This window comes from Hyla sarda, chromosome 1 (genome assembly GCF_029499605.1).
Source record: "Hyla sarda isolate aHylSar1 chromosome 1, aHylSar1.hap1, whole genome shotgun sequence".
NCBI lineage: Eukaryota > Metazoa > Chordata > Amphibia > Anura > Hylidae > Hyla > Hyla sarda.
The window spans coordinates 100,270,724-100,295,325 of NC_079189.1; the positions used below are offsets into that span (position 1 = coordinate 100,270,724).

Genomic DNA, 24,602 nt, shown 5'->3' on the forward strand with positions numbered 1-24,602 from the left:
CAATTGAAGAACGAGGTAGTCCAGCAGTACCTTTAAAATGTTGAAACTTTATTATTTTCTTTAAAATCCAGAGCACACTCCAAACATCCTCACCATGCCGGCAGGCAACTCACATGGACGCGTTTTGAACACATGCGTGTTTTTGATCACCATGACACCTGTGTGCATCCCACCTCCTAAATACCTGATCCAGGAGGGAGGAGCACATACTTAGTGGAAAAAATGTTTAACAAACGTTGTTTATTAAAATATGACACAAACAAGTATACTTTAAAACTTGACTGTTGCATTTTCTTAGCTGAATGTCTCCCTTGTCACCTCCAATGTCTCCCGCATGAACTGCCAAACTTGTTAATAGATATCAGAGATTACGGAGGTGACAATTCAGGAGTCTCACTGTATGAAGCTCATATATTTCCTTTTACCTCTTATGAAAATGAAAAGTATGGGGCAACACCAGCCTGTTAGTGTAAAAAATAAATACATTTTACACTAACTGGCTGGTGTAGACGCCAACTTCACCTTTTCATAAGGGTAAAAGCCCCCCAAAATTTGTAGTGCAATTTCTCCCGAATACGGAGATACCCCATATGTGGCCTTAAACTGTTGCCTTGAAGTAAGTAAGGGCTCTGAAGTGAGAGAACGCCATGCGCATTTGAGGTCTAAGTTAGGGATTTTCATAGGGGTGTACCCGGATGCAAGCTCTTCACTTGCCTCCTCCACCAAAAATACTGTATGTCAGTTTTTCCCAAACAGGGTGCCTCCAGCTGTCCGGCAATACTGGGAGATGTTATTTTGCAACAGCTGGAGGCTCCGTTTTAGAAAAACTGACGTACAAGATGTTTAAAATTTTTATGGGGGGGGCGACAGTGTAAGGGTGTAGTGTATATGTAGTGTTTTCCTCTTTATTTAGGGTCATTGTAGTGTAGTGTTTTTAGGGTACATTCACATGGGCCAGGGTTTAGGCTGGAACTCCACTGAGGTTTTTTTGCAAAAACGCCGGAAAAAATGCCAGTGAAAAAACGCAGCGTCCAGATGTTACCTGCTAGTCAAGGCTAAATTGCTAAATGCCAGATTCACTTGGCGTTTTTCAGTTTGGCGGTTTTTTTTATCCTTTTGACGTTTTTCAGCAATTTCGGGCTCAGAGGCTGGATTTTCAAAACGCCTGCCAAAACCTAGTTTGGCGTTTTTTGCCCTGAAATTGTTGCGTTTTCATCCCATAGAAGTCTATGGGAGAGCAAAAACGCCAAGAAAAATGCCATGTTGGTTTTAAATTTTGTGTTTTTGCAGGCGTTTTTTATTATTTTTTGGAGATACCTTTTTTTATTAAAATTTTGTAGGGTACCATAAAAAAAATTTATAAAAAAGATACAGTAGTGATGGAAAAAATGTACCCAACAAAATGTATGTTTTTTATTACGAAATGTTTATTAATTTTTAAACAGGGATCAATTTATGTGAGCGGGTAAAGCGCTAAAAATGTAGCCGACAATAATAAAAATGTAGTGTGTGTGTGTTTTTCACTTTTTTCTTTTTTACATTTTTTAGTTAGTACTACTACTCCCAGCATGGAACACACTGTTCCATGATGGGAGTAGTAGTTACCTGTACTTATTGACAGATCACCTGTTGCGATCCTCGTGTATAGATGTGGCGGCCGCTCTTCTATGGTCCCCTGCACTCACGTATATATACACCTATTCATATTTCCCGCAGAGAGCTCTGATTGGTCAGATGGTTCCAGCCAATCACAGCTCTCTGTGAGAAATCAGAAAATGTATATATACGGCGTGCAGGGGACCATAGGAGAGCTGTCGCTTCATCCATACATTATACAGGAGCATCACGGCGGGTGTCAGGAGTGATACCCACAGTGATCTTTCCTTAACGTAAAGTACTACTACTCCTAACATGGAGTACTCTCTGTTCCATGATGGGAGCTGTAGTACCTGCATTAATAGACAGATCGTAGCGGGTGTCAGAAGTTACACTCACTGTGATCTGTCTATTAATGCAGGCACTACAGCTCCCAGCATGGAGCAGAGTGTGCTCCATGTTGGGAGTAGTAGTGCCTGCTAAAGGACACATCACAGCGGGTGTCACTACTGACACCCGATGTGACCGTCCTGTCTATAGCAGAGATGGAGCGGCTGTATACATCACTCGCATCCCTGACCTGCACTGTACTCCGGGCCAGCCACTCATTAATTCATCTTTTCCTCAGAGCTGTGATTGGCTGAAACCATCCGGCCAATCACAGCTCTGGGCGGAAAATATGAATGGCCAGTGATGTGAATAGAGCAGAGATGTGAGCGCTGTATACAGCCACATCACTGCTATATAATGGACGATCGCATCGGGTGTCAGACTGACACCCAGGGCGATATGTCACATTTTTTTACACCTTTTATGTTCCCATAGGGGACTATCTATATCAATCATGTGATTTCTAATACTGTTCAGTGCTATGCATAGGGTATAGCACTGATCAGTATTATTGGTGATCTTGTGCTCTGGTCTGCTCGATCTCAGATCAAAGCAGAACATGCCGGGAGATGGACGGTGGCAGGTGAGGGGACCTCCGTCCACCATTACAGATGATCAGATAGCCACGGCAGCGCTGCGGGTGATCCAAACATCTATTTTAACAAGTGCATTGCCGCAGATGCTGGGATCTGTAGTGATCACAGCATCTCAGGGGTTAATGGTGGACATCCGCACGATCGTGTATGTCGGCCACTGCCTGCAGATAGCAGCCGGAACCTGCCGTGTATGATGCGAGCACCATTCCAATGCTCACTGTCATACACAGGACGTAAATGTAAGTCCTGCGTCCTGGTGCGTGAAGTACCGCCAAACCAGGACGCACAATTACGTTGTGGTCGTTAAGGGGTTAAGATACACATACAAGCTTTTTCACTACTGAAAATGATACACTGCAGCAATTATACACTATTGGACCTGGAACTCTTTTTATTATAAAGATACAAAAACGTATACAATGCAGAATACAAAACAAGCGTAACTAGCTATAACATAATTACAAGAACAAAAACCCTGCCTAACCAGCCAGCCCAGCTTTACTAAAATACAAAATTATGCCTACTTTCCTAACCAAACTATCAACTTATCAAATCAACACACCCAAACATACCGAAAAAGAACATAAAAATGGCACAACTTGGCTTATATAAACATAAAAGTTAGCACTACCGGCTGTAACTCAAAACCTTCCATACTCTGGAAAAATAGAAAACATAACAGAAACATAACAAAAACATAACACACCACTACAAACATTTTTCCTAATTTATTATTTTTCCTTTCCCCCCCCTTTTTTTTATTTTTTTACATTATCTACATACACACACACACACACATATACCGTATTTATCGGCATATAACACGCACTTTTTAGGCTTACATTTTTAGCCTAAAGTCTGTGTGCGTGTTATACGCCGATACACCCCCAGGAAAGGCAGGGGGAGAGAGGCCGTCGCTGCCCGCTTCTCTCCCCCTGCCTTTCCTGGGGTCTAGAGCGCTGCTGTCGGCCCTTTTCACCCCCTGGCGGATAGCCAGGGAGAGAGAAGCGGCGCCGACAGCCAGGGGGAGAGAAGGGGCAGCGGCACCCATTGCCGGCGCCGCTGCCCCGTTGCCTCCCCCCATCCCCGGTGGCATAATTACCTGAGTCGGGTCCGCGCTGCTCCAGGCCTCCGTCGTGCGTCCCCGGCGTCGTTGCTATGCGCTGAACGGCGCGGAGCATGACGTCAGAGCGCCGCTCCGTGCATAGCAACGACGCTGGGGACGCAGGACGGAGGCCTGGAGCAGCGCGGACCCGACTCAGGTAATTATGTTACCGGGGATGGGGGGAGGCAACGGGGCAGCGGCGCCGGCAATGGGTGCCGCTGCCCCTTCTCTCCCCCTGGCTGTCGGCGCCGCTTCTCTCCCCCTGGCTATCGGCGCCGGCACCGATAGTCAGGGGGACAGAACGGGCAGCGGTGCCGATAACCAGGGGGTGAAAAGGGCCGACAGCAGCGCTCTAGACCCCAGGAAAGGCAGGGGGAGAGAAGCGGGCAGCGACGGCCTCTCTCCCTCTGCCTTTCCTGGGGGTATATCAGGGTATACACGCGCACACACGCACCCTCATTTTATCATGGATATTTGGGTAAAAAACTTTTTTTACCCAAATATCCTTGGTAAAATGAGGGTGCGTGTTATAGGCCGGTGCGTGGTATACCCCGATAAATACGGTACATAATCATACAAATATTTGTGACACCACATACACACACATATCAACATAACATCTGGCCCGACTGCCTTATCTACTATAATAATGTATAACATACAAACTATGATATACATACAAAATACAATATAACAGAAAAAATTATATAAATGTAATTATGTACAGCAGAAAAACTACAAAAACAAGAGAAAACCATAGAAAAACCCTACACTAAAACTTTTCCCTCGCCCACACCTCCCCTCCTGTACATGGGTCAGAGTCCATAGTGTCCATACAGTTCACATAAGTCCAGTCCTTAACTGACCCATGTCAGGTCCCCCAAAGAAGCAAAACACCACCACCCCCAAACACACCCACCCCACCTAGCACTCCTCCCAACCAACTTATACACAGACTTTTACACACAAAAACACAACCCACTTTAGGCCAAGTTTGGTCGCCTGTAAGCCCTTTATACCATATCAACCTAAAACAAAAAGCTGGCATGTGCATGCACTAGCCCACCACCAGGAAGAAGGATGGCAGACTTGATAAATAAAATGTAAACTTTTCCCCTAATTTTCCCCTACAATTCTCCCTAATTCTATCCCTCCTGATAAATGAAAATCCTCTCCATAGGAGAGATGCCCTACTGGTACCAAGACTGCCATACTCCAAAGACCTGATCTTCCCAAGGTCACCAGTGATGTTCCTACACACCGCCACCTTGGAGAGGACCTTCTGCTGAGTAGACACTGTGCATTCCATGTGTAGTAAATAACCACTAAACTGACTAGATACAAAGTGTCCCGATCTCGGCCACCCAGGTTTTTGAATGCCCCATAAGCCCACTCAGAATAAGCAAGGCCGGCAAGTTGACTCCAGCCGATGGAAGCACCCACCCGGTTGTAAACCCCTATATTAAAGGGACAATGAAGCAGGAAGTGGTCCATGATTTCCAGCATGTCCCCACACTCTTCTGGGGGACAATCCCAGTCATCAGAGTTCCTGTACTTCAAGTTGTCTCTCAAATATAGTTTCCCCTGAAAGCAGCACCAGGCCAAGTCCCAAAACTTCTGGGGGATCCCTTTCATGTTTAAAAGATACAACCCCAAATTTAGATCCCAACTAGGGCAGTCCCTGAGCGCCAGAGGCCTCTGGAAGTGGGTCAACAGAACTCGTTTGTCAAGGAACTGCCTTGACTGAGTCCTGATCTCCCACACTTCCAGACCCCACCGACGTATCGCCTTCAGAGTTGGGGTAGCAGAAGCCGGAAGATGCCCATGGGGCATACGGAGGTCCTTCACTCGCCCTCCTGTCTCCCATTCCTGGAAGAAAGGCCGAAACCATTCCCTGCATGAGAGTAACCACGGAGTAGCCCTCTCAGACCAGAACTTTGAGATGTTAGCTTTCAAAAAGGTGTCCGTTAAGAACCCCACAGGGATAGAGATGTCGCAAATTGTTCGCCGGCGAACAGTTCCCGGGGAATTCCGCATGTTCGCGTTTGCATCGTCGGGCGAACATATGTGAAGTTCGATCCGCCCCCTATATTTTAACATTGCAGTAAACTTTGACCCTGTGAGTCAGAGTCAGCAGACACATTATAGCCAATCAGCATCAGTCCCTCCCTTCCAGACCCTCCTACCTCTTGCATGGACGCCATTTTAGCCTCATTCAGCATGCTGCAGGCTTAGGAAGTGGAGGGTTAGAGAAGCTGCTCCTGATGTATAGGGAAAGCGATAGCTAGGTTGCTGCTAGGTGGTGTATTCAGGGTCCAGTTTACTTCTAAAGCACTAGTGTAACATCTGCTTTAAGGTCAGCACCCAAAAAAAAACTTTTTAGGGCTGAAAGATATCAGTCCTGATTGGGAGGGAACCGCTGGTTAAAAGGGGTACTCCAGAATCAAACTTAAGTTTCTTCAAGCAACTATCTACTACAGTATTCAAAGGGCTGAAAGATATCAGTCCATTAGTCTTGCAACAGCTGGAGGCACCCTGGTTTGGAGGGAACCGCTGGTTAAAAGGGGTGCTCCAGAATCAAACTTAAGTTCCTTCAAGCAACTATCTACTACAGTATTCAAAGGGCTGAAAGATATCAGTCTGTTAGTCTTGCAACAGCTGAAGACACGCGGGTTGGGAGGGAACCGCTGGTTAAAAGGGGTACTCCAGAATCAAACTTAAGTTTCTTCAAGCAACTATCTACTACAGTATTCAAAGGGCTGAAAGTTATCAGTCTGTTAGTCTTGCAACAGCTGTAGGCACCCTGGTTAGGGACCACAGCTTAAAAGGGGAACTCAGCTGGGAAGCTTTATTTCTTTAAAGCAACTAACTACTACAGTATTCAAAGGGCTGAAAGATATCAGTCCGTTAGTCTTGCAACAGCTGGAGGCACCCTGGTTGGGGACCACTGCATAAAAAGGGAACTCTGCTGGCAAGTTTTTTTGCTCATTGTCACACTAGTGCAAATAACATTAGGTGTGACAGTTGTGCAAATTAAAAAAAATTACCTTTTTTGGCTGTTAAATAAAATCAGTCGTCACTGTTAGTTCACATCACAGTTGCCATTTTTCTTGCCTGCAGGGCAAATTGTGTCACCCTAGTGCAAATCACATTAGGTGTGACAGTTGCGCAAATAAAAAAAAAAACTTTTTTGGCTGTTAAATAAAATCAGTTGTCACTGTTAGTTCACGTCACAGTTGCTGTTTTTCCTGCCTGCAGGGCATATTGTGTCACCCTAGTGCAAATCACATTAGGTGTGGCACTTGTGCAAATTTAACCAAAAACAATGACAGGCAGAGGAAGGCCACCCTGCAGGGGCCGTCGTGGTGCTGGGATTCCCTTTGGCCCTAGAATGGCCAGTGTTCAGAGGCCACGTACCCTGAATCCCCAAAGTTCTGAGGACTTAGTTGACTGGCTATTACAAGACACCCAAACTACTACTAAAGCTTCCACTCGGAACATTGACGCTCCGTCCTTTTCCTCCTCTAGCTTAGCTTCGGGCACCTCTCATGCTACCACTTGCCCGCCTGCCGCAACCACCAACACTAGCACCACAGCAGCTTTATTTGATCCGTCAGAGGAGTTATTTACACATCAGTTTGAAGACATGAGTGATGCACAACCATTATTGGCAGAGGATGTAGTTAACAGGGATATGTCTCAGTCAGGCAACATTACACACATGGACGTAGGGTGTGATGATGATATTGTACCCGCTGCTGCTTCCTTTCTTGAGGTGTCAGATAGCGGTGAAGGTGTTGATGATGACGATGTGTCCGTGGATGCCACGTGAGTGCCCGCTAGAAGAGAAAAAGAGGGGGAAAGTTCAGATGGGGAGACAGAGAGGAGGATGAGACGAGTTGGAAGCAGGGGGAGGTCGTCGCAAGGAGCTAGTGGCACAGTCAGACAGCATGCATCGGCACCCGGGGTAAGCCAGACGGGACGCCAATAAACGCATGCTGTTGCAACCACCAGAATGCAGTGTGGCATTTTTTTTGTGTGTCTGCCTCTGACAACAGCGAGGCCATTTGCAACCTGTGCCAGAAGAAACTGAGTCGTGGGAAGTCCAACACCCACCTAGGCACAACTGCTTTGTGAAGGCACATGATGTCACATCACAAATGCCTATGGGATCAACACGTCAGTACAAGCAGCACACAAAGTCAAAGCCGCCATCCTCCTCCTGGTCCAGCATCTTCAGCCAGGTCATCCACTTCTGCCCTCCTTGCCCCCTCTCAACCATCCGCCTCTCCGTCTCTCGCCTTGAGCAGTTCCTGCTCATCTGCCCACAGTCAGGTGTCTGTCAAGGAGATGTTTGAGCACAAGAAAACAATGTCTCAAAGTCACCCCCTAGCCCGGCGTCTGAGAGCTGGCTTGTCGGAACTGCTAGCCCGCCAGCTTTTACCATACAAGCTGGTGGAGTCTGAGGCCTTTAAAAAATGTGTAGCCATTGGGACACCGCAGTGGAAGGTACCCGGACAAAATTTTTTTGCACAAAAGGCAATCCCCAACCGTTACTCCATTGTGCAAAAGGAAATGATGGCATGTCTGGCACACAGTGTAGGGGCAAGGGTCCATCTGACCACTGATACCTGGTCTGCAAAGCATGGTCAGGACAGGTATATCACCTACACTGCTCATTGGGTAAACCTGCTGACGGCTGCCAATCATGGAATGCGTGGCTCTGCAGAGGAGTTGGTGACACTGCCACGACTTGCAGGCAGGCCTGCTGCCACCTCCTCTACTTCTCCTACTCCCTCCTCTTCCATAACATCCTCGGCCGAGTCCTCATCCACTGCTGCATCGTGCTCCACATCACCGGCACCCCTCCAGCTCCCCAGGTGCTATTCCACATCCCGGATACGGCAGTGTCACGCCATCTTGGGGTTGACTTGCCTCAAAGCGGAGAGTCACACCGCACCAGCGCTCCTGTTGGCCCTGAACGCACAGGTGGACCAGTGGCTGACTCCGCACCAACTGGAGATCAACAAGGTGGTTTTTGACAGTGGAACAAATTTGTTGGCAGCGTTGAGGTTGGGCAAGTTGACACATGTGCCGTGCATGGCACATGTGTGTAATCTGATTGTACAACGCTTTGTGCTCAAGTACCCAGGCTTACAGGATGTCCTGAAGCAGTCCAGGAAGGTGTGTGGCCATTTCAGGCGTTCCTACACGGCCATGGCGCACTTGTCAGATATCCAGCGGCGAAACAACATGCCAGTGAGGCGCTTGATTTGCGACAGCCCGACACGTTGGAATTCAACACTCCTAATGTTCGACCGCCTGCTCCAACAAGAAAAAGCCGTCAACAAATTTTTGTATGACCGGGGTGCTAGGACATCATCTGCGGAGCTGGGAATTTTGTTGCCATGTTACTGGAGGCTCATGCGCAATGCCTGTAGGCTCATGCGTCCTTTGAGGAGGTGACAAACCTGGTAAGTCGCACCGAAGGCACCATCAGCGACATCATACCGTTTGTTTTCTTCCTGGAGCGTGCCCTGCGAAGAGTGCTGGATCAGGCAGTAGATGAGCTTGAAGAGGAAGAGTTGTGGACACCATCACCACCAGAAACAGCCTCATCAGCATCCCTTGCTGGACCTGCGGCAACGCTGGAAGAGGATTGTGAGGAAGAATAGTCAAAGGAGGAACGTGGCTTTGAAGAGGAGGAGGAAGACCAACCACAGCAGGCATCCCAGGGTGCTCCTTGTCACCTATCTGGTTCCCATGGTGTTGTTCGTAGCTGGGGGGAAGAAGATTATACCTTCCCTGACATAACTGAGGACGAGGAACGGGACATGAGTAGCTCGGCATCCGTCCTTGTGCAAATTGGGTCTTTCATGCTGTTGTGCCTGTTGAAGGACACTCATATAAAAAGGATGAAGGAGAACAACCTGTACTGGCTGTCCACGCTACTAGACCACCGGTATAAACATAAAGGGTGAACTCTGAATGCCGCATGACTTGCGTGACTTATCTGCCACCAACTAGGGTCCAAGCGCAATGTTTTAGGGCACTTTCTGCCTGGCAAAACAAACAGAAATGTTTCAGGCCTCTGCTACAGCAGCGGCTGCGACAATACCAAATTTTCCAGCCAGGTGTACATGCCTAATTTTTCTGGCCTCTGCTGCTGCATTTGTTATGGTGCTGCAATTTTTATGGCCGCTGCTACAGCTGCGACAATACCAAATTTTCCTGCCAGGTGTACATGCCTAATTTTTCTGGCCTCTGTTGCTGCACTTGTTATGGTGCTATAATTTTTCTGGCTGCTGCTACAGCTGCGGCTGCGACAATACCCAATTTTTCATCCATGTGTACATGCCTAATTTTTCTGGCCTCTGCTGCTGCACTTGTTATGGTGCTGCAATTTGTATGGCCGCTGCCACAGCTGCGACAATACCAAATTTTCCAGCCAGGTGTACATGCCTAATTTTTCTGGCCTCTGCTACTGCACTTTTTCTGGTGCTGCAATTTTTCTGGCTGCTGCTACAGATGCGGCTGCGACAATACCCAATTTTTCATCCATGTGTACATGCCTAATTTTTCAGGCCTCTGCTGCTGCAATCGTTATGGTGCTGCAATTTTTATGGCCGCTGCTACAGAAGCGTCTGCAACAATACCAAATTTTTCAGGCATGTGTACATGCCTAATTTTTCAGGTACTCTCTGCTGACATCTCTGTCCATTTTTGCAACCGTGGATATTAGATGTATGCTAAGGGTAGCATGGTGGCTCAGAGGTTAGCACTGCTGCATTGCAGCGCTGGGGCCTTTTTCAAATCTCTCTATGTGCTGCCTCAAGGGGGGCTCTAACTATGTGCTGCCTAATATGGGGGAATCTTAGGTGCTGCCTAAAGGGGAGCTCTAACTATGTGCTGCCTAACATGGGGGAATCTATGTGTTGCCTAAAGGGGGTATCTAATTATGTGATGCCTAAAGGGGGGATCTAACTATGTGCTGCCTAAAGGGAGGCTCTAACTATGTGCTGCTTAATATGGGGGAATCTATGTGCTATCTAAAGGGGGGAACCTAACTATGTGATGCCTAAAGGGGGGCTCTATGTACTGCCTAAAGGGGGCTAAAGCATGTTATTCCAAACCATTTAGGAATAATAGGTGATTTATGCCCTTTATGGATTAAAACCAGACTCTGCATCAACTATGTAATTTTCCATAGGAGTTTTGCCATGGATCCCACTCCGGCATGCCACAGTCCAGGTGTTAGTCCCCTTGAAACAACTTTTAAATCACTATTGTGGCCAGAAAGAGTCCATGTGGGTTTTAAAATTCGCCTGCCCATTGAAATCAATGGCGGTTCGCCCGGTTCGCTGGTTCGCGAACTTTTGCGGACGTTCGCGTTTGCGGTTCGCAGACCGAAAATTTTATGTTCGCGACATCACTACACAGGGATCACCATAGATAAACCCCCTAGTCTTCTCATGCGGTACGTAACCTCCCTCTTGACGAGGTTCATCCTGTTCCCCCTTAACAGTTGGAAAAACAGGCTGTAGATCCTAGTGTAGTAAGCCTCTGGCAAAATACATACACTGACCAGATAGATAAAAGGGAGCAGGTACGATTTCATTAGGTATACCCTTTCCCTGAGAGTCAAAGACCATCCCTTCCACTGGTCCACCCTCCGAGCAGCATCCTTAAGCTTACCATCCCAGTTTTTGGAGGGATAATCATCTTGGCCGAAAGTGATTCCCAGAATTTTAGCCGAGTCCTGGGGCTCTGGAAGGGTGTCCGGGAGGTCAAACGTTGGATCTCCCCCTCCCAGCCAGAGACTTTCACACTTATCCCGGTTGATATTAGACCTGGAAGCCTCCGAGTATCGCTCCACCTCCGACATCACCACATCGACATCCTCTCTCGAGGATGCGAAAATGGTGACATCATCAGCGTACGCCACTACTCTCTGGGCGACACCCGGCTCCGCCAAACTCATCCCGACTTCCTCCGGACGAAGGGATTGATCACGAACACGTAGAAAAGCAGGCTCAAAGGACAACCCTGAAAGACTCCGGACCCCACCTCAAAAGAGCGTCCAGACCACCCGTTCACAAACGGGAAACTCTCTGCCCCTGCATATAAAGTCACAAGCCAATTCACAAAGGTACCCGGTAAGCCATATCTCAAAAGGACGGACTAGAGGTACTCGTGGTTCACCCGATCAGCTTTGGCTTGATCCAAGGACAGCATGTACCCCTTCCAAAGGCCCGCCATACCCCGCTCTACTGCCTCCCGGACACCGAGAACAGCACATTAGGTGTTATGGCCTGGAATGGAGCCCCCGAAAGGAGCCAGGGATCAAACTTGACCAACCGATTAAGAACAGTATTTTGGCAAGAAGCTTCCTATCTGTATTGAGAAGAGCTATGGGCCTCCAGTTCTCAATACGGCTCGGATCTTTACCCTTTGACAGAAGAATCAGGGATGACCACCTCATCGACTTTGGCAGAGTGCCTGAGGAAAGACACTCATTAAAGACCTCGGTCAAGAGGGGAGCTAAAGACTCCTTAAAGGTCCTGTACCACTGAGATGTTAAGCCGTCCAGATTTTTGGGACTTCTTAGGGGCGAGCCACTAAATCGCCAGTCTCACTTCCTCTTCCCTGATTTCCTTGGCCAAAACGCCAAGAGAGGGGTCTACCCCTGGCTCAGGAACAGTTTCAGCCAGGAAAGCCGACATCCTGTCTCGATCTAGACCCTTCCTTCCCAAGAGGTGTGAGTAGAAAGATCTGACTACCTCCAAGATCCCTGATCTGGACCGATTCAGGGATCCCGTACTATCAACCAGTCCCGGAATTAACTACTCACTGACATCTTGCAGTTTCTGTAAGGGTCAGGCGAGCAGTACCTCCCAAAATCCCTCTCAAAAATCAAAGATGTGTGCCTATCATACTGACACTTCATCAGCAAGGATTTCACTCTGGAGATATCCTCCCGGTTACCTCCAGTTGAGACAAGGAGCTCAAGTTTCCTCCTCAGACCCCCGATACATGCGGTATCTGTTCAGGGACCCGAAGCGCTCAAAAGAAGAACCCCGCAACCCGCTTCTTGAACATCTCCCACCACTCCAGCTTATTACTGCAAAGGCCCATCAAAGGTACCTGACTCTGAAGAAAATCCTCAAAAGACTGTCTTATCTCTGCTTCCTCCAGGAGAGATGAATTATGCTTCCAGTAACATTTGCCAATCTGAGGAGTTTCTGAAACATTCAAAGAAAAAGAAATCAAACAGTGGTCAGAAAACTCTACCTCAAATGCGGACACTGCAGAAGAGATAGCTTCCTCCTTTAAATAAAACCTGTCTAGTCTAGACCTACAGCTACGTCGATGATAGGTGAAACCTGCATGGCCTGAGGGGCTCCGGAAGTGGGCATCCTCTAAGCGAGCTTCCCTAACTATGCTATTGAGGGCTCTGCTATCATAAACCAACCGATCATTTGAGCCTCTCCTATCTTGGGATCTCGTGACATTATTGAAATCCCCTCCAAAGATCACCTGTCGGCTCGTAAAAAGGAAGGGCTTAATCCTCATAAAGAGATCCTTTAGCCCCCACTTTTTCTGTGCGGTGTAGATGTTAATGAGCCGAAGCTCCTGTCCCTTCATGAGGACATCCACGATCAGGCACCTCCCCATTTCTAACTCAATAACCCGTCGGCATTCAACCGTTGTGGAAAAAATGGACCGCCACTCCACTATATGGCTCAGCTGCAAGAGACCAGTGGAAGGGCCCTCGCCCCCACTCTCTCTTAGCTTTAACCAGACAAGATCTGACAACCTGGTCTCCTGTAAAAAGAAAATGTCAGATTCAACACGGTCGAGAAAATCAAAGGCTGCAAATCTAGTTATATCAGACTTAATTCTGGCGCAATTAAATGACGCCAGCATCAGTGGTGCGAGTGCCGCCTTCATTGGTGATTAAGTTAGACAGCCTAAACTCCCTCATTTCTGCCTCTTCTTGGCCCCTTCTTCCCCAGATGAAGAGGCCTCCTTATCTTTGGCCCTTTTTTTGGATTCCGTTTGAGCCATTATCGGGTCCCCGTCTCCATCTGGCTCCAGGTTGGCCCCACCCCCAGGGAAAAACCTCCCCAGCAGGACAGGGCCTAGTTTCCCCCAGAGGCTCCCCCACTGCAAGCACCCCATCCCTGCCCCCCCCCTCCAAGGAGGGGGAGGAGATGTTTTCAAGGATGGAGTACCAGTTGGACAGGTCAATCAGAGGGGTGGTAGGCTTCTGCTCGGAGGACACCGACCTCTTCTTCTCCTGCTTCCCCTTTTTATTGCCCTCCCCTTTTGGGCTCTCCTCCCTCTCCTCATCCACACTTTCATAGTGGGAGGAATCAGAAAGAACGGCACCACCACCTTCCTCATTGGACATTCTCCTCATCTCCCCATCCAGAATGTCATCCTCCAGAGTCTCAGCGATTACAGGACTAACCTCGGGAGCAGCACCAGGAGCCGCCTCCAGTTCCCCACCCCTTCTATAGCTATCCTCCCGCCTTGGCTTAGCGGGATCTTTCCTCCTCACTGACCCTGTTGTGCCCTCCCCCGCACTTGTGCCCTCCTCAGCCGGGGCAACATTAACACTCTCCCCGGCCGAGGCGACCATCGAACGGGAAAAGGCGCTAGGACAGCGACTGAACGGGTGCCCTAAGACACCACACAGGTGGCACCTGATCTGCCTACAAGATGCCGCAAGATGACCTACCCCACCACACATAGCACAGACCTGTACAGTACAGGCCACACTAAAGAGGGTGGGGCTGCCACACGTGTGACAGACCTTGGGTTGCCCCTGGTAGAAGACCTGGATCCTGTCTCTCCCAAGAAAAGCAGCCGAAGGGATGTGGGTAACAGTGCTCCCCGAACACTTTAATTTGACCGAAAGACCTAAGACCAGATCCCATACTCATCCAAATTCTTTTTAGGCATGTCCGTCACATCGCCGTACCTCCTAAGCCAGGTCATTATATCGTAACAAGAAAGCGACTCGTTTTAAGTCAAAACAGGCACTTTCTTGACCAAATTCTGGCGCGAAACCGCCTTTATGGCAAAATCACGCCAGCCGAGCTCACTCTTCACCACCTCATAGTTCGACCAGAAGAGCTCCAGCCCCTCCGGCTGAACAAAGCTGATGTCAAATTCGGAGGTACCATAGGGGTGAATCAGGGCAATGATGTCACTTGCCCTGAAATCCATCTTGAGGAGGAGCTCAACTACCTTACCCCTAGGTGGGCACACATCTTCGCCCCTCCAAACCAAGCGGACCACATTCCTACAACCACTCTCCGGCCTGGGTGTTGGGAGGGACCAGACCACCTCCCAATTCTGCTCGCTGAAGGCCCCCAATCCGTGTCTCTCTATCCAGAAAGACAGGTCCCCTCTACCTGGATTGACCTATCTCCCCTACGCAGAGCCTCTAGGAGGCGCTGTTGCAAGTGACCATTCCCAGAGCCAGATAAAGACGGGGACCTCCCAGATCCCCTGGCAGCAACGCTGGCATAGCTTCTTGGAGAAGCAGCCACCACCGGGGGGAAGTCGGACCAGACCCCAAATCTGCACACGCATCAAAAGCCTCGCTAAACAATTTCTTGTTGTTGGCATCACAAACACCCCTCTCATTTACTCCACTAACACCCCTCTCATTCATTCCACTAGCACCCCTCTCATTCACTCCACTAGCACCCCTTTCATTCACTCCACTTGCACCCCTCTCATTCACACCACTTGCAACCCTCTCATTCACTCCACTTGCACCCCTCTCATTCGATCCATTAGCACTTCACATATTCATTCATACTGCTGGCACCCATCACTTGCACACTGCGATCACTCCAACTACTCCCAGCCTCCATTTTCCCTTTATTAGATTCACAGCTCTTATTTAAACTTTCACCGTTGCTATCTGGGCCGGCCTCCGTCTTCATCTGCTCATGTGCAGCAGGCTTGTTGGATCCCTCCGACATTACGGGCTCAGGGACATCTTCTAGCATGGGCGCATGTTGCCCTGCCCCCTTTCTTTACACCGCCACTATCGACCTTGGCGGGAGCTGCCCCTCCGAGCGCACTCCCGCCCCACCTCCTACTCACAAGCGGGGGACACCCGCGACACCGTATCCATCCTGGGGACCGCTCCCTGAACTGACAAAGGTCCGACGCCTGGACACCCCCCCCCCCCTCACAGGGAGGTGCCCCACAGCGCCATGACCAGCACCACCTCTCTCACCCAGGGGATCGCCTTCTGAGAGGGTGACTTTGCTTACAAACCCCGGCGCCAGGACACAGGGGGATGCCGCATAGCACCAGAGCCGCTCAGGGGACCGCCCCTAAGCCAGTTTGGGAACGCGACAGGACACTTGGAGGGGTCTCCAGCACCCCCTGTAGCACTCGCAGCCATCTTGAGTGCACCACTGTACCCCCCATGCTGGCCCCGTTCCACTTCAGAAGCAGGGTCTGGCAGTTTGGGGGGCCCAGCAGCCTGAACCCACTGACCAGCAGATCCAGACTGCTGGAAAGAAGAGAAAACAAACTTGGTTTCTTCTTTCCTTTCTTCCTCTTCTTCTCAGTCTTGTCAGATCCCATCTCATTACCAAAAGAGAAGTTCTCAAACCGATTGGGAGACTCCTGCATGACGATGGCTGGGAGCACCCCACCCTCCAGGAGACCGCTGCTACTGTGTCTCATACTCGCTGTCATACGAGGAGGAAGGCAGGGTGACCCCCTGGGCTGCATTCAAATGATCCTCGCTGAGGGGAAAACTGGGAGTGGGGGTGACACGGGCACCAACAAGCACAGCATCAACAGTCACTGCTTTAGCTTCTGCACCCCCTTACTACTCCAGCCACTTCACCACCTTCTCCATCTTTACTGCCATTATCTTCACTGGGGATGGGGGTGACACAGACACCAGCAGCCACACTATTGCTAGCCACTGCATTAGCTTCTGCACCCCCCACACCTCCCCCAGCTACTTCACCATCTTCTCGGCCAATGCTATCTTCCATAGCCTCCATCTGTTTTTCCACATGCTCCCTCACCGACAGCACTTCACACTTCATCTTCACTGACACTACTCTCCCCATCATCCTCCACCACAACCTCCTTACCTGGGGTTTCCATAGTGGCAAATCTGTCATCATTCAGCAGCTTCTCTCTGAGCATGCCGCTGCCTTCCACAAGCTCTTGCCTCCTCTCCTCTGGTTTTTTAATCTCCAGTTTTAGAGCTTCTATGCGGATTTTAAACAAAGCAAAGTGTTCCACACCACTATTGAGGCTCTCTGTAGGTCAGAAATAGCCGTTTTAAATAGAGATTTGGCGCAAATAAATTTGCCCCGAAACAAATTTTTTTCGGAAAATTCGGCGGATCAACTATATCAAATTTTTCAAATGTTCGCTCATCTCTAGTCGCCTCCATTGTTTTTAAATTATCCCAACTATCCCAATAAATTGGGATCAACCAAGGTTCTTCCTAGAGCTGGCTGCCCCACCAAACTTGTCTGGGGCAGGGAGACTGGTCAGGATTGCGGGGGAGCTGAACAGAGGAAAGTATAGAAATATTCTTAATGAAAATCTGATCTAAAATGCCTTCCAACAAGACAATGACCCTAAACACACAGCCAAAGCAATACAGTAGTGGCAACGTACTTGAGTAGCAAAAGCAAAGCCCTAGACTTGAACACATCGAACATCTCTGGAGAGACCTAAAAATGGCTTCCACCGATGGACCAACCCATCCTGATTGAGCTTGAGAGGATCTGGAGAGAAGAATCCCCAAAGTCAGGTGTGTATACCTTGTGGCATCATACCTATGAAGACTGGAGGGTGAAATCTCTGCCAAAGGGGCTTCAACTAAGTACTTAGTAAAGGGTATGAAAACTTATGTTAACGAAATATTTTAGTTTTTGCTTTGCAGTAAATAAGCTGAAACATTCGGTTTTCGCTTTATCATTATGTGGTATTGAGTACAGAATGATGGGTGAAAACTTGAACGTTATTTTATTTTGAGACAAGGCTGCAACATAAAAGAAAAAGATAAAAGTCTGGAGACATTCTGAAAGCATTGTATATCCATCTATATAAAGTTTGAAAGGTTTTAACTTGAAGCTACCAATTTCCTTTTGGGTTTGCCTCGGCACATTTTTACACATGCTAAAGAAGAGCATATGTAATGTGTAGGGTGAAAAAACATTGGTTATTTCAACAAGTAAACTTCATGTTGGTTCAGATATCAGGATAGCTTTGTTTATATGAAGTTCAGAATAAGTACAAGTACACTCTATATTATTTTACAGTGCATACACATAGACTAGTATATTTTTATTAACTTTTAGCTACACTAACAAACTTATACTGACCTTACCGAGCTTTGGTATAAAAATATTCAGCACAGAAAATCCTATTAGGAAGTTGGCTTGAACAAACAGCTTAATTTCAGTCCACTTTTAGAGCTCTTTTCTTTTTTTTTTTTTTCATAATCTCTTTCTACCTTGAAAAATGGACCCATTATCTTTCCCAATAGGCCCATTCCTGTCTGTTTTCATATATAACTTAGCTTTGAGAATGGTCAAAATTTGAATTTCGCCATAAGGAGCTTAACAGCATTTCTTGTTACTATCCATCAAATAAAAATGTATTTCATAAATATGTTTTCTCCATTGTATTCATTAAATAAAGACAATGTTACTGTATATTGGTCCTTAGAGAATAACAACATTGTATTGTGTTTGCCTTATATGGAGTATCAGAGAGACAAGGTAACCTTTCTTTAATCTGAAGAACTGAATGGTTTTAAGTGTACTTTACAAAGTCTTTCCGCTGGTTTGAATCTTAAAGGGGTACTCCACTGGAAAACATTTTCTTTTAAACCAACTGGTGCCAGAAAGTTAAACAGATTTGTAAATTACTTCTATTAAAAAATCCCTTTCAGTACTTTTTAGATGATGTATACTATTGGGAGTTGTTTATGCTAGTTGCAACCTTTCAAGGGCTTTGTTAGCATGTTGCCATATAATGTATTGTCTGAAATTTTAAACCTACACAATTTTTTTCATTTATTTCCTTTCTGTCTGACAACATGCTCTCTGCTGACATCTCCGTCCGTGTCAGGAACTGTCCAGAGCAAGAGAGGTTTGCTATGGGGATTTTCCCCTACTCTGGACAGTTCCTAAAGTGGACAGAGGTGAGAGCATGTTGTCAGACAGAAAGGAAATTCAAAAAGAAGAGAACTACCTCTGTAGTATATAACAGCTGATAAGTACAGAAAGGATTGGGATTTTTTAATAGACGTAATTTACAAATCTGTTTAAAGGGGTACTCCGCTGCTCATCGTTCAGAACGCTGGAGTCGGGAACTCGTGATGTCATAGCCCTGCCCCCTCATGACGTCATGCCCCCTCCCATAGAATTGCATTGAGAGGGCGGGGTGTGATGTCATGAGGGAACAGAGCTATGACATCAGAAGCTCCTAGCGCCGGCTCCAATGTTCGGAACAGTTTGTTCCAAACGCTGAGCAGCGAAGTACCCCCTTTAAACAGATTTATAAATTACTTCTATTAAAAAATCCCAATCCTTTCAGTACTTATCTGCTGCTATGTACTACAGAGGTAGTTCTTTTCTTTTTGAATTTCATTTCTGTCTGACAACATGCTCTCTGCTAACACCTCTGTCCGTTTGTTCCAAACGCTGAACAGCGGAGTACCCCTTTAACTTTCTGGCACCAGTTTGATTTAAAAGAAAATGTTTTCCAGTAGAGTACCCCTTTAAGCGTAAACTGCTTTGGACTGTATATGGTTAGTAATACTAAATGTTACATTTTCTTTGTCAGACAAGCTAATGAAGAGTATCAAGTTCTTGCAAATTCTTGGCGGTATTCTTCTGCCTTTTCCAACAAACTGTTCTTCACCATTGTGGACTATGATGAAGGAGCAGATGTTTTCCAGCAGGTAAATAATTGTTTCCTTTTTGTTGTTGTTGTATGTATAAATCATATTTAAAGTAACCCTCTTGGAAAAAAAGCTGGAAATTAAGTTTTCAAGGAACTTAGCCGAGGGGTGATGTTTAACAATCTTTTTATCCTACACAGAGAGAACAGAGGAAGGAAGCTCTAACTCTAGACTGTTAGCTTACAGCTAGATACAAGACAGTAATAAGGGTGCGTTCACACTGCAGAATCTCCGCTCGCATAATAAGGGCTGTGACAGTCACCATTGACAGCTGTGCAGTGCTCATGGAATCCTCGTAAAGAATGAACATGTTCTTTCTTTGCGTGGAACTATTTCAGCGGTGGAATTGTGGAAAATTCTGCAGTGTGAACGGGTCTCGCGGAGGCATGGCTGAACTGCTAGGACAAATATTTATTCATATAAACCTGTCTTTCTTACCTTTCCCATTGGCTTGAAATATCCTGAAATGTGTGACATGATGACCAGTTTTTAAAACAAACATCATTTAGCAAAACTCTATTGGGTGTTGTTTATGCTACATGGGTCCATATGCGATCACCCAGTAGTAGTGATGGGAGTTGCAACCTGTCAATGGCTTTGCTAGCATGTTGCCATATAATGTACTGTCTGAAATTTTAAACCTACACAATTTTTTTTTCATAAATTTGATCAAAGCTAAAGTAAAATTTGAGCAAGGAAATGCAGAGATAGTTTATTTTATTTTTTTTACTTTTTATGCTCAATCTCCATTAAATATTTCACATTCCAGGTATTAAAATAAAAGATTAACTAAGTGCTCAATTAATACAATAATTCTATCGACAAATTTGGAATATACTTGTAAATGCTGCTATGTTTGGTCCCATACAGAAAACTGGTTTAGTAATATTCAGATACTCACATGTATACATGCATACATGTATATTTCCATTCTTGGCCTGTCTGCTAAAAGAATAATTTATTGCAGTGACTGACCCATGTGTTTGTAGCTCTGCTGTAGTCAAATGAGCTCCGTATTAAGCAAATGACAAGAGGGAATGTGTCTATTTTCTCCTACTTATCCTTTTTAACCTCAGGTCTTGTCGTTGGACCCAATCAATCAATGATACATGTATGGCCTTTTTAGGGACAGACTTTGATTTTTTGAAAGTCTTTTTCAATTTAGACATTTTTTAACATGTAATTTTTTTGTTTTCAGTTTTCTATATATAAAATTTGTGGCATGGGTTCCCACCTGAAACATGTGATACACTGAGCACCAAAAGTGAAGAACAATAGTATAAACAAAAAAGTCTAGCTTGTAAAGCATATTTTACTTATGAGAAACAGCTAGCTACAAAAAGCTGGTAAAAAATGTCAGGATAACACTACAAAATGATGTGATATTTTGTGTGAATCCAAAATAAAAATAAAAAGTTAAATGCCACCAAAATGCCAAGCATGTTAAACATTAAAGAGTTGCTCCCACCATCTATATATTTTTTTCTGTCCCTACCTATTGCTAATCTATCCCTAACCCCCTCCCTGCCTTTTAAACATGTTTTTCCTACCTTCTAAAGTGTTATATTGCTGTCTCTAATCCTGAGGCTGAGCAGGAAGCCGACTTCTCCAGAAGGTGCAACATCACTGATGCCTGCTAGGCGCTGACTTCCGCCCTCACCTCATCTATGCTATGCTCCTGTAGGGAGTGCGCAGAGATGAGCAGCCAATAGCACGGCAGGCTTCTCCGGGGTCTCCTCCTCCCTGTTTAGCAGTTCATGTGCTACCCAGGGAGGAGGAGTATAGGAGCATCGCCAGACCTACCTGCCGTGCAGACCCCTAGTGGCCGGTTTTCATGAGCAAATTGCAATAATTTACCCCCCAAAAAAATTATAGAAGTATATTAGAGACATGTTGTAGTACATAAGTACTACACCATATCAAAAAAGAAAGATGATTAGAGTGCCCATTTAAGTGGAAAACCCTTGGCATTAATAGCATTTTTGACTTACAAGTCTATCATGCATTTGATGAATTACTTCTTCCTTTTTGGAATAGTTCTTCAAGATCTTCCTGACCCCCTGCAGTATTTTTTGTAAAATAATAGCAGCATGCTTGAATCAATATCCGGTATACAGATCCTTGATGCACCACTCCTATAACATATCTATTGTGAGAACCTGAATGCTGAATACAAGTTCATAGCAGCAGGAGTTGGCAGGCTGTGATGATTTGGCTAATGATTGTTTAAATATTATTATTTATATTTGCTTGACTTTTTAACTGGCTATTTCTTATTTTTATGTATGTTCCAACATATACTTTTTCTCAAATTATTAAAGGGGAACCAGTCAAATTGAAAATACAGTCCAGTCTGCAGCCTTTATGTTAGAGAGCATGAGGAGCTGAGCAGACTGATATACATATTTGTGGGAAAACTTTAGTATACGCAGGGCTGTAGTAGCAATTTAGGCTTGTTCCTAGGGCAACAATGTTGAGGTAAAAGATCTGCATGAAAAAATTCCAGTGCTTGAGAAATCACCATAATGGGGTGTATTTAGTCTGAGAGCCTAGTACAACACAAGCTATAAATGTTGCCCTAAGTATGCTCTGTCATTTATTTATGTAAATCCTTGCTTATTCTGAGTATAATAGTTGAGGGGGCGGTCCTACCCAGTGACTGACACCTACCTTTACATGCATATGTAGACAGGCTGTCAATCTCTCATTAGAACAACCCAATGGACTCCTAAGACTGAATACATAAAATTTATGTAAATAAATGACAATTTATTCTGGGACTTTTCCCTCAAAACTATATCTCAATCTGCTCTATAATATGATGTTTGCAGATTGGATGACATTTTCAATATGACAGGTTCCCTAAAAAAAAAAAGCCAGTGTCAAAGTTTAACGTTCTATTATTAGTTGTGTCTTTTTGTGACTAAACATTTTTCCAGAATCTTGAGGTAGATTTATATACAGTAAAATTCCTTTAAAGGATAACTCTGCCCACACTCTGGCACAGGATATCTGTTTAAATCTCCCGTGAGAGACTACAGCAACCAGGATATGGATTTGGCAGAAGTCCTATCAAATTACATAAAACTTTAGGCAAATCCATGTGCTGATTGCTGTAGTCCTTGGTGATTTTGAGGCCATGACTTTGCCAGTGAAGTGAAAAAAAAAAGTGACTCGTAGCCGAATGTGACCTGAGCTCAACGCTCTCAGTCCTTCTCAGTGCTGATCGCTATTAGGGGTTATGATTAGGGGTTAGTATTTGGGTTAGGATTAGGGGTTAGGATTATGATAAATGGTTAGGGTTAGGATTAGGGGTTAGTATTAGGGTTCGGATTAGGATTAGGGGTTAGGATTAGGATTAGTGGTTAGAATTGGTTGTAAGGTTTAGGATTAGTGTTAGGATTAGGGGTAAGGGTAAGGGGATAGAATAAGGGATATGGGTTAGGATTAAAGGTGAGGGGTTAGGGGATAGGGAGGGAGAGGGAGCCAATTGTTAAGCAGAAAAGTGTGTCCTTATATGGAGGGTCACGCTCCGCTACAGGGACACAGTTTTCTTCATTACACTGGATGAGTTAAACAGAAATCCTACTGTCAGAGCATGATCGGAATTATGCTTTAATTTGGTTGTCTAAAATATTTCAAAGGAAGAGTTGAGCAAACTTTAAAATGTGAGGTTCACCAGATTTGTTCATCAGTTTGGTTTGCAGCAAATAAATTCGAACTGAACGCATTAAAACTCATGAATAACATTGGCTAAGAACTTTTAAACTCTTAAGGGATTTAATGTCAAAGTTACGGTGACATACCATTACCTATGGTAACTAACATGTTTTTCAACATTACAATAAAGTTGCATAAATTATCCCTTTTGTTGGCAGATGCCTGCCAGTGTTAAAATACCCACTTCCGATTCGGAAGACCCAATGGCTTTTTCCAAAAGCATTCCCCAAATTCCCTGTTTTGGGGTTGCAACAGGATTGGTGACGGTGTCTAAAAATAGTGAAGAAGAAATAGGTTTTGTGTGAAAAGCCGAAACACATTAGTCCTTTTTTTGGAATCGCTTGACATGTTAATGCAGGCTAGCTCAGTACACTCCACAATGTTTTGCTCAAATAGCTTGGTGTTGTACTGTGATAACTTGCTATTAGCTCCTTAGTACAGTCACATAATAGGACATTTTAGTGAAGAATAGTCATGGGACACAGTAATGCAGGTCTCAATGCTGTGCTCACATTGTTTTGTGTTGTAGTGTTATTATTTCCATTGCTGGTCTTTGTACAGTGAGATCTGTGTGTGCTCTCTGCTCAGCTTGTCAAAGATGGCGGATGCAACACATTGCATAGGGTTTTATTACTGCTGTTGGATCCACCCCATGCTGACTCCTGATTGGCCAGAGAGCTGTATGCAAGTAGTAACCTGTGGTCATGGGATCTTGCTGAAAGCTGCAAAGAATTCTAGGCTACCCTGACATCATCTCAGTGCTTCCTCATCTTTTGCATTCAGGTGCCAAAAAAACATGTGTTTCCCACCCCTTCTCCTATAATAGCGGCAATGCAAGGCTTGTGTAAAATGTACATGGCAAAGTTCTATTGACGAACATATTTCCAAAAACACATATTTACAAAAGCTCTGACAACAATGTTTAGGGAAAATGTGTAAACATTACCTTTTTGAAGACATACATTAAAAATAGGTTAAAAAAACATACACAGAGTGGCACCATAGTAAGTAAACAGTGGCTTTTATGTGCAAAATGTCAGTAAATTTGAAAGCTCGTACATTTAAGGCACATAAATGGTTAATGTATGATTCTGTGCGAACAAGAATATTTAACTAAGCTATACCAGCGAAGGAAGTAGTCACCATGCAGAGAGACAGTACCCTTACCAAGTGCATACGCCTATGCACAGTCTGTCCTTTTCAAGCTTTGTCAAGGGGG

At 45.7% G+C, this 24,602-nt stretch overlaps 1 protein-coding gene across 2 annotated transcripts in view; it reads left to right on the plus strand.

Moving 5' to 3' along the window:
• TUSC3 (tumor suppressor candidate 3) overlaps positions 1-24,602 on the plus strand; it is a 419,569-nt gene that overhangs the window by 230,311 nt on the left and 164,656 nt on the right. For both annotated transcript variants that reach the window (XM_056558704.1, XM_056558712.1), the window contains exon 3: positions 19,546-19,663. In XM_056558704.1, the coding sequence (XP_056414679.1) occupies positions 19,546-19,663 (118 nt within the window). The remainder of the gene's footprint in view (positions 1-19,545; positions 19,664-24,602) is intronic.